General features: G+C 39.5%; 1 protein-coding gene and 1 long non-coding RNA gene across 2 annotated transcripts; one reads left to right on the top strand and one right to left on the bottom strand.

Moving 5' to 3' along the window:
* Nucleotides 1-490: 490 nt before the first annotated feature.
* Nucleotides 491-11038, top strand: LOC138952263 (WD repeat-containing protein 25-like). The gene is made up of 5 exons (XM_070323892.1): nt 491-1412; nt 2539-2708; nt 3461-3598; nt 10143-10283; nt 10583-11038. The coding sequence occupies exons 1-5, from the start codon at nt 491-493 to the stop codon at nt 10799-10801; spliced, it is 1590 nt and encodes a 529-aa protein (XP_070179993.1). The 3' UTR covers nt 10802-11038.
* LOC138952266 (uncharacterized) lies at nt 2581-7419 on the bottom strand. Its single transcript, XR_011451337.1, has 3 exons — nt 7275-7419; nt 3375-3577; nt 2581-2720 (listed from the first exon to the last, which is right to left on the bottom strand). It is a non-coding gene; the product is annotated as an uncharacterized lncRNA (long non-coding RNA).
* Nucleotides 11039-11064: the final 26 nt, after the last annotated feature.

Genomic DNA, 11064 nt, shown 5'->3' with positions numbered 1-11064 from the left:
CATTTTGACTGACTGTCAAAGATTCTTTTTGTCAAGTTTTTACTTATAAAAGTGTCTGCCTGTCAGGGTCATGCATGGGTGCATATGTAGTTCTCAAAAATGTCAATACTGTTTGACTTGTTAAATTGCAAGGATTCCCGCTGAACAAGCACGTAGCTATGCGCACCTAGCCACACTAGTGACTGACTCAAACCTTTGGTAATTAAGTAAAATATGCAGAAAGTAAAGTTTGTATCCATTGTTGATTACATTCATGACAATTATATTACTCTTGAAACCCTAGCAATAAAAAAGGACTGAGTGTCTGTGTGCGTGTCTTAATTCTTTTATGTTTCTCTGTGTCTGTGTGTGTTTGAGTGTGCATATATATAATTATGCATATGCAGGGCGTGTGTGCACTGAAGTGTACATGTATATTTTTTTAAATCTTTTTCTGTTGTTTCATAAAACAGTCATCTACTGAAAAGGGAAACAAAACTCTGACGGAAATATGGATAAACTTGCTACTTACAGCAGTGACTCTGAAGATAACTGCAGTGAAGAGGTTTCCAAAGGAAGTGATAGCAGCAGAAAAACTAGTGTCAGTGTCAGTCGCAAACAAAAATGTTTTGAGAATGAGAATACACATTATAACTCCTCAGAGGTCAAGCTGGGACAAGAAAACAACACAAAAATAAATTTCTTTGGTTTTGACGGTGATCATTCTGGTAAAAATCCAAAGGAGACTGAATCAAGTGGTGAAGAAGAGAACAGAGTTATTCATATCCGTGGAAGCTCTGTAGAAGTACCAAAGGGTGATTTCTGGAGATATTTTTCCGAAGCGGAAGTTCCTAAAGAGTCAGAAAATGCAGCTGATAGTGCAGAATCTCGAAAGAGAAAATTTGAGTCTCCATGGATACCTAAAAAACATGAGAAAGTGCAGTCACTGGACACATCTAAAACCAGAAGACACAAGGAGTCTCATAAAAAGTGTGGGAGAACAAATTACCCTGACTCACCAGTGTCATCCAGCGATTCCTATCAAAGTCACGGAGCTGGTGCAGAAAAACACACCCCTTTACAAAGTGACCTTACAGTAAAGGTTTACACAGTTCACCCCAAGATCTCACCACACTTAAACCGTCACCATGGAAATCACTGCGCTAGCAAAGAATCGCACAGATGGGCGGCTCACACGGGCGTCATCAACAGAATCTCATGGTGCAGCGTTGCATCCTTCAGTCATCTGCTTCTGTCAGCGTCCATGGACAGCACAGTGCGTGTGTGGAACGCCTGGGGCCAGCAGACGCAGTGTGTTCGAACCCTCACCCCTCACAGCACAGCGGTGCGCGACGCCCAGTGGAGCGTTGACGGACGGAGAGTGCTCAGCTGTAGTTACGATCGCACTGCAGCTATAACTGATGTTCACACAGGTAGGTGGACTGACGTCTTTTTATTTTGTTGATGGATTGAATGTGATTGAACAATTGTTTCATGACCCTGCATGCTTGCAGTTGCTCTGGTTAGGGTACCGCTGTTTTGAGAAAGCACTTCCCCCCTATTTGTCCCATTCCCTCAGTATCTACGAGCCATCCCGTTCTCTCAGATCCTCCTCTGAAAAACTCCTTCGCATCCCCAAAACCAGGACCAAGACCTTTGGTGAAAGAACCTTTAGGTACCAGATTCCGACCGTCTGGAACTCGCTTCCAAGTTCTATCCGTGACTCCAGCAGCCTTTCCTCCTTCAAAACACAACTCAAAACATACCTGTTTCGTAAAGCCTTTGCTTAGCCTGAGTAGACTCTCCACAACTCTATTCTGTTTTGGAACTCTCTACCCTGTATGTGCTTTATGGTCTATTTGTCAATGGTATCTTTGTGTGTGCGCGTGCGTGCGTGCGTGCGTGTGTGTGTGTGTGTGTGTGTGTGTGTGTGTGTGTGTGTGTGTGTGTGTGTGCGTGTGTGTGTACTTTTAACATTGTACGCTAAGTTTTTGCTTAGTGCTTGGGTTCTTGGTGTTATGTCTCAGTTAAATGTATGCTTTGTTTGCTTGTTGATTTGTGCTAGTTTATTCTATAATGAATTTGTAAAGCGCCTGGAGCCAATTGATGGGACTCGCGCTATAGAAAAGTTATTTATTATTATTATTATTATTAATGTATTTGGGGGGGAAAAGATAATGGCACTTTCACACATTTTGTAAAAGAATTCACTTAAAACTGCTTCTTACTCATATTATAATGAAACGTTCCAAGCAGTCTGTCTGTTTTGGCATTTTTGCTTCTTATACTCTTGCCAATTTTTCACTAAACGTTGTTTTTTTGTGTGCCCTTTTTCCTTTACATTTTCTGTCAAATTATTTTCAGACCCTCTACATCATTGCTATAAAATAAAAATAAAAAGGTATGAATAGAGATGGCCTGGTACAGTCCTGTCACATTTCAAGGCTGTGAAATAAAGCGTTTGACCTTGTCCCACATGCAGTTGCATTAATGATGGATGCTTGATATTTCTAAACTGAAATGTTTGCATAACTGGAACTGTACGTCTTTCCCCCCAAGGTCAGTGCCAAGCGCAGTTTGAACATAGCAGTTATGTAAGTGCTGGCAAGTTCCATCCCGTCACTCCCCACCTGGTCGTCACGGGAACCACAGACAGCATCCAGGTGTGGGATACCCGGCAACCTGACATACCTGCCCGTATCTTCACCCACAAGGAACAACTGGGTCAGGTGAGGACAGCGCTGCAAACAACGTTTACCTTTGTCAGAATGTACAGCATTGTGAACATTGTACAGTGGAACCCCCTTTTGAGACCTCCATAAATCTTTAAAAATCAGGTCTTAAAAAGGAGGTAGTATTAAATTGGGGGTACATTTACAGAGGTTTTGAACAGAACATCTAAAAATAACAGGGTCTTAAAATGGAGGGAGTCTTGAATTGAGAGGGCCTTGAAAGGGGGTTCCACTGTATAAGAATGTGTTTACTGAGCAACAACACTTAAAATGTAAAGCGTGAAGGGAGGCCATGAAACACATTACAGCCAGACTTGCATTTTAAAGCAACCTCCATATGGCAAGCAGTGACACAGTAATCTTATTCTACCATTTTCACCCACAAGTTTTGATGGTATTTCATTCATGAGATAATTGCTTCTGGTGCAACACAATATTGGTCCGGAGAGAAAACAGACAGGTATACTCCTGACAACTCACAGTTTTGAAGAGTTCAGTTTCAAAAGTGGCTAAGCAGTATAGAGCTGGGAACTGTTCTTATTATCAACTTCTTTTTCATCTGGATGGTCACGACTTGTGTTACTTGGGAGATGTCTCCTCTCCTGAAAATTGTTTGGATGTCTGCATTCACATTTAATATCAACAATAAAACGTTTTACATACTGCACTTCACCACCAAACAGCAGTCTCATTGCACTTTACAAAAACATGTTCAATAAGAAAAATGGACAGTTGACGGTTGGTTGCAGACACAGGACTTGATGTTCTCCCACGACGGTCAAGAGCTGTTCTCCTGTGGGGACGTAGTGACCAGGGAGTCGGCTGACCGCAGCGTAATGGCCTGGGACTTCCGCACAGGTGTCATTCTGTCCAATCAGATATTTCAGGTAGGCAGACAAGGAGGAAGGAGAGAAGTTTTTAACTTTTTGAGGAAAGTTTGAAAAGCAGAGTTGCGCCAGTGTGTGTGTTACAGTAGAACCCCCCCTTTTAAGACCTCAAAGAATCTGAGAAAATCAGGTCCTTTTACAAATTTACAAGTGTGTATGAACAGAAAATCTGATAAAGCAAGGTCTCAAAAAAGAGGGAGTCTTAAACGGAGGAGTCTTTATAGGGGGTCCAAATCCACTGTTGCTTGCGGTGTGAAGCACCACCCATGAAATCACACCTTCTGTTGTCCACATGATTATTTTCTTGACCGAAATATACCATATCAATCAATGCAGGGAGACTTTTGGCTGGTTACTTGGGTGTCCTTTCATGACAGGTGCTACTGTACTTTGTAATGTGACACTGGCCCCAGCCTACTATATTATGTTTGACTGTGTAATGTATACAGGCTGTTCAGGTGCAAAAGTGTTAACTGAGGCTACTATGTAACCCTAATAACAGAGCTGTGGTATGCGGTTATGGAAAGAGAAGGCAAAACAGAATGTTATGGAAAGAGAAGGCAAAACAGAATGTTATGGAAAGAGAAGGCAAAACAGAATGTTATGGAAAGAGAAGGCAAAACAGAATGTTATGGAAAGAAGGCAAAACAGAATGTTATGGAAAGAGAAGGCAAAACAGAATGTTATGGAAAGAGAAGGCAAAACAGAATGTTATGGAAAGAGAAGGCAAAACAGAATGTTATGGAAAGAGAAGGCAAAACAGAATGTTATGGAAAGAGAAGGCAAAACAGAATGTTATGGAAAGAGAAGGCAAAACAGAATGTTATGGAAAGAGAAGGCAAAACAGAATGTTATGGAAAGAAGGCAAAACAGAATGTTATGGAAAGAGAAGGCAAAACAGAATGTTATGGAAAGAGAAGGCAAAACAGAATGTTATGGAAAGAGAAGGCAAAACAGAATGTTATGGAAAGAGAAGGCAAAACAGAATGTTATGGAAAGAGAAGGCAAAACAGAATGTTATGGAAAGAGAAGGCAAAACAGAATGTTATGGAAAGAAGGCAAAACAGAATGTTATGGAAAGAGAAGGCAAAACAGAATGTTATGGAAAGAGAAGGCAAAACAGAATGTTATGGAAAGAGAAGGCAAAACAGAATGTTATGGAAAGAAGGCAAAACAGAATGTTATGGAAAGAAGGCAAAACAGAATGTTATGGAAAGAGAAGGCAAAACAGAATGTTATGGAAAGAAGGCAAAACAGAATGTTATGGAAAGAAGGCAAAACAGAATGTTATGGAAAGAGAAGGCAAAACAGAATGTTATGGAAAGAGAAGGCGAAACAGAATGTTATGGAAAGAGAAGGCAAAACAGAATGTTATGGAAAGAGAAGGCAAAACAGAATGTTATGGAAAGAGAAGGCGAAACAGAATGTTATGGAAAGAGAAGGCAAAACAGAATGTTATGGAAAGAGAAGGCAAAACAGAATGTTATGGAAAGAGAAGGCAAAACAGAATGTTATGGAAAGAGAAGGCGAAACAGAATGTTATGGAAAGAGAAGGCGAAACAGAATGTTATGGAAAGAGAAGGCAAAACAGAATGTTATGGAAAGAAGGCAAAACAGAATGTTATGGAAAGAGAAGGCAAAACAGAATGTTATGGAAAGAAGGCAAAACAGAATGTTATGGAAAGAAGGCAAAACAGAATGTTATGGAAAGAAGGCAAAACAGAATGTTATGGAAAGAGAAGGCAAAACAGAATGTTATGGAAAGAGAAGGCAAAACAGAATGTTATGGAAAGAAGGCAAAACAGAATGTTATGGAAAGAAGGCAAAACAGAATGTTATGGAAAGAAGGCAAAACAGAATGTTATGGAAAGAAGGCAAAACAGAATGTTATGGAAAGAAGGCAAAACAGAATGTTATGGAAAGAAGGCAAAACAGAATGTTATGGAAAGAGAAGGCAAAACAGAATGTTATGGAAAGAGAAGGCAAAACAGAATGTTATGGAAAGAGAAGGCGAAACAGAATGTTATGGAAAGAGAAGGCAAAACAGAATGTTATGGAAAGAGAAGGCAAAACAGAATGTTATGGAAAGAAGGCAAAACAGAATGTTATGGAAAGAAGGCAAAACAGAATGTTATGGAAAGAAGGCAAAACAGAATGTTATGGAAAGAAGGCAAAACAGAATGTTATGGAAAGAAGGCAAAACAGAATGTTATGGAAAGAAGGCAAAACAGAATGTTATGGAAAGAGAAGGCAAAACAGAATGTTATGGAAAGAGAAGGCAAAACAGAATGTTATGGAAAGAGAAGGCGAAACAGAATGTTATGGAAAGAGAAGGCAAAACAGAATGTTATGGAAAGAGAAGGCAAAACAGAATGTTATGGAAAGAAGGCAAAACAGAATGTTATGGAAAGAAGGCAAAACAGAATGTTATGGAAAGAAGGCAAAACAGAATGTTATGGAAAGAGAAGGCAAAACAGAATGTTATGGAAAGAAGGCAAAACAGAATGTTATGGAAAGAAGGCAAAACAGAATGTTATGGAAAGAGAAGGCAAAACAGAATGTTATGGAAAGAGAAGGCAAAACAGAATGTTATGGAAAGAGAAGGCAAAACAGAATGTTATGGAAAGAAGGCAAAACAGAATGTTATGGAAAGAAGGCAAAACAGAATGTTATGGAAAGAAGGCAAAACAGAATGTTATGGAAAGAGAAGGCAAAACAGAATGTTATGGAAAGAGAAGGCAAAACAGAATGTTATGGAAAGAGAAGGCAAAACAGAATGTTATGGAAAGAGAAGGCAAAACAGAATGTTATGGAAAGAGAAGGCAAAACAGAGCTGTGGTATGCGGTTATGGAAAGAAGGCAAAACAGAATGTTATGCTGTGAAAAAACAAACAAAAAAGGAGATTTAAAAATGTGAACGGAGAACGTTTAAAACTTCTCTCTTGCCATGAGGCAACAGACTTGCCGCAAAACGGTGGAACCCCCTTTCACCATCTCCTTCCCCCTCCCCTTTCATACCTTGCTTTTGCACATTTTGGGAGGGAGTCTTAAAATGGAGGCAAATTTACAGAATTTATAATCAGGAAATCTGAAAAACTATGTTATAAAAGGGGGTCTACAAGGGGGGTTCCACTGTATTTTCAGCGGCATATCACAATGTCTGATATACGCAGGTGCTAGGCGCCAGCAAGTAACTTCCTGCTCTTTGCACAGAAACATGATCTTTGTTGAGTGCTGGGGATATCATGCATTTGTTTAACACTCAGAACTGTCAAGTCTCCCTGTGATCACTGCCTTGCCTGATACAGCCTGTCCAGTGTTGTGTTTGCCTTGTGAGATATCAAAACGAGCACATGCAGGCACATTCACAAAAATGCATTGCAGAGATGAACCCACATACTCATATGCATGCACACACACGCACTTATATGCATGTGCACATGTGCTAGTACACACACACACACACACACACACACGTGACACATACACAAAACACACAATTATACACACACACACACACACACACACATGCATATGTGCTCATACACTCATGCACACACACACAAACAAACAATTATATACACACATACATAACATACATACACACACACACACACACACACACACACACACACACACACGTGTGCATTAATGATTACATTTACCACAAACATACCTCCTTATCTTCCACTTCTAGTCACACATGCCACACAAAATTAATAATTGATTGGTCTCGGGTGTTACCAAGAAATAACAGGTTTTCAGAAAGGCCACTGTGATAAACAAGTCGACTTCATACTGGCTTGAGTCCAAAGTCCTGTCAATAGCAGTCTAGTCAGAGCGTTCTGTGTGTTTAAGATATCTAATCCTGCACGATGAAACCACTGACAATGAATTTGTGTAGAGTAATTGTTACTGCAGTAACAAAACCAGTTTGTTCATTTGTGCTTTTGACATTTTGGAAAAATGGGTCGTATTTGTGGGTCGATATTATTTTTCAAAAATGTTGCATTTTATAGATTCTTTTTGGATAAGGCTGTTTTGGCATAGATTGTGCCAAGTAAATAAACCTATTCTGAGTTTCTGAGGAATGAACATATAGTCATTCTCTCTCTCTCTCTCTCTCTCTCTCTCTCTCTCTCTCTCTCTCTCTCTCTCTCTCTCTCTCTCTCTCTCTCTCTCTCTCTCTCTCATATATATATATATATATATATATACATAAATGACCTTCCCCTTCACATTGAGAATTTATGTGAACTTTTTGCAGATGACACAACCATACATTCTAGTAACACCAATTTAAGTCGTTTATCAGAATCACTGCAAGAAAGTTTAAACCAGTTGAGTGAATGGACTGTCTCTTAACCCCCAAAAAACAAAAAGCATGATAATAACAACTAGGCAAAAACGCCAGAACATAACCTCAATATTTCACGATCTAACGGTTAATGATAAACTTGTTGAAAAAGTCGACCATCATAAAGTTTTGAGAGTCACCATTAATAACAACCTGTCTTGGTCACACCACATCGAACAACTGTCTAAACAAGTGTCCAAGAAGGTTTATCTATTATCTAGAATCAAGCACTTTCTGAATTTGGAAGCCAGGAAATTATTCTTTAATGCTCATATTCAGTCTGTTATTGATTACGCGTCTACCTTGTGGGACTCGGCAAGTGAAAATTCATTCAAACCACTAATTAGATTACATAAACGAGCGCTTAAAGTAGTCTTATTAAAGAAAACAACCCTATCTGAGTTAGACTACATGAACTTAGGCATTCTTCCTCTGAAGGCAAGGCTAAGTTATAATAAAGGTACCCTTATGCATAAAATTATTCATGGATGTGTACCTCAAACCATATTTTCCAAATTCACGTTAAAAACTTCACGCCAATTGATGAGACTGAACATGCCTCTGCCTAGGATTGACCTATTCAAATCTAGTTTAGTCTATTCAGGTAGCAGTCTCTGGAACACTCTTCCAACAATCCTACGGCAAACTAGCAGCACAAACGTTTTTAAGACCAGATATACGTCTTATCTCATGAAGTCTAAATAAACATCTGTTGTCGCTAGAATGGTTGTTAAAACCAACAACCGGTGCTTTTTAACAATTTACATGTATTATCATTTTTATACACACTGATTTTTTCGAATGCAGTGTATGTCAGGGAATACCACAGGATTTAGTTCCTGTAGCGTGTTGCTGATATCGCTGAAAGTCACGTGATGCTTGGCGACATCGGTAGAATTTGATGTTTTTCAATCTTTTTTGATATTTCTTAGAAATTCGAGTATGGTTTGCAAGTTTTATTGAAAAACTCCACCCTGTGGGATTCCCTGTATACAGGGAATCCCACTCCAGGAACTCCACCTACAGGGAATCCCACTCTTTTGGTCGACATAGACACCATCAGCGTCAATGGGCATGGCATTCAGTACAGCTTAATTTGTTGCGTCAGCTAGTGCAATGTACTCTATAATTCTTAACTCATGTCAAATAAACTTACATTTTTCATTTAAGCAATGTATTGTATGTAAATTGATGATATGTTCTTTCTTTCATTTTATTTTAATCATGTAGCAGTAGTTTTCTTTACTTGCTTATTCTTTAGCAATTTTAGACTAGTCCCTCTTTAGGGCGAGGGCCAGATGTAAAAAAGCAGATCACTGCTTACTCTATTACCCTCGTTAAATAAAGAATTGTGCTTGTTCTTGTTCTTACACACACACACCACAAAAGGCAAAACACACACTTTTTCATGCTCATGCACACAGAAATAGAAAATTGTGGAGGGACAGACAGACACACACCCACATAAAAACATACACAGAATGAAACACACTAACATACACATCTATTCTTTAGGATCTCAAACACACACACACACATGTCACACACACAGAAATAGAAAATTGTGGAGGGACAGACAAACACACACCCACATACACACATACACAGAATGAAACACACTAACATACACATCTATTCTTTAGGATCTCAAACACACACACACACACACATGTCACACACACAGAAATAGAAAATTGTGGAGGGACAGACAAACACACACCCACATACACACATACACAGAATGAAACACACTAACATACACATCTATTCTTTAGGATCTCAAACACACACACACACACACATGTCACACACACAGAAATAGAAAATTGTGGAGGGACAGACAGACACACACCCACATAAAAACATACACAGAATGAAACACACTAACATACACATCTATTCTTTAGGATCTCAAACACACACACACACACATGTCACACACACAGAAATAAAAGACAGAAACACTAACATACACATCTTTTCTTCAGACTCAAACTTGTACAAACACTCGCACACTTTCAGAGCAGGCTGCATCGTCACTAACAAACCTTCAGCTCTATTTTTACTCATTCTGCATTTGTCTTAAATTTAACTTTCATGGACACTTTGCCATGGCACTGCAATGCAGTCTTTCTTTATGGTTTGATTTTTGTCATTTATCTCCTTGCATTCATTACTAATTTCCAGGAGCGCTACACAGTGACACGACTGTGCCTACATCCTACGCTTTCTCAGTTTGTGGCTCAGACTCATGCCGGCTACGCTGCAGTATTCTCCACCCAACGACCGTACAAAATGAACAAAAACAAACGTTTTGAAGGGCACAAGGTAGGTTCACCATTGCCTCAGTACATCTATCATGTGCAGAGACTGAGAGAGTGTGTGAGAACTGATCTCGCTGAAATGTTTTCCTTTATTATGTTTTGAGCAGAATTAAGCTCTCTTTTGAATCTCTTTTCTTTCTCTCTCACTCCTAGCATAAACTTTTTGTAGCTCAGAGGCATATAAAAGATGTGTGCTTGATGTACTTGAACACACAGCCATTCAATATTTAACATAGAGCATGTTATGAATTTTGTTAATGCAAACAACAATGCTCACATATCCTATGTTCTGTCTGCTTTCAGTGTGCTGGTTACAGCGTGGGCCTGTCTCTGTCGCAAGATGGCAGCCTGCTGTACAGCGGGTCGTCGGATGGCAGGCTTTTCTGTTACAACTTTAACAACGGCAAGAGGATTCGAACCTTAAACAGTGGGGGAATACTGCTGGATGTTGCTGCTCACCCAGTGTTGCCATCTGTTGTCGCTGGGGCAACCTGGGATGGCGACATTGTTGTGTTCCAGTAGATATAGAATGTTGCACACACAATAAAACCCTTCAGTTAGTTCATGCGCTGAGAAGTACAGCTTTTACTGCGTAAACAATGTGACCTACAGGATTTTGGATATGTGGAGTTTTGCAAATGTTTCTCAGGATGATAATGTTAATCGACAAGAAAGCGTATACACGTATGCAGTGCAATGGACAGAAAGAAACAGACTTTTTGTGACTTTGCCTTGTTGAAATACAATATTTTTACAAGTTCTGTGCGTTTAAAATCAGTGCCTTG

This window comes from Littorina saxatilis, linkage group LG17, assembly GCF_037325665.1.
Source record: "Littorina saxatilis isolate snail1 linkage group LG17, US_GU_Lsax_2.0, whole genome shotgun sequence".
Lineage (NCBI taxonomy): Eukaryota > Metazoa > Mollusca > Gastropoda > Littorinimorpha > Littorinidae > Littorina > Littorina saxatilis.
The sequence above is the reverse complement of the archived record's forward strand: the minus strand, read 5'-3'. Positions and strand labels throughout refer to the sequence as shown.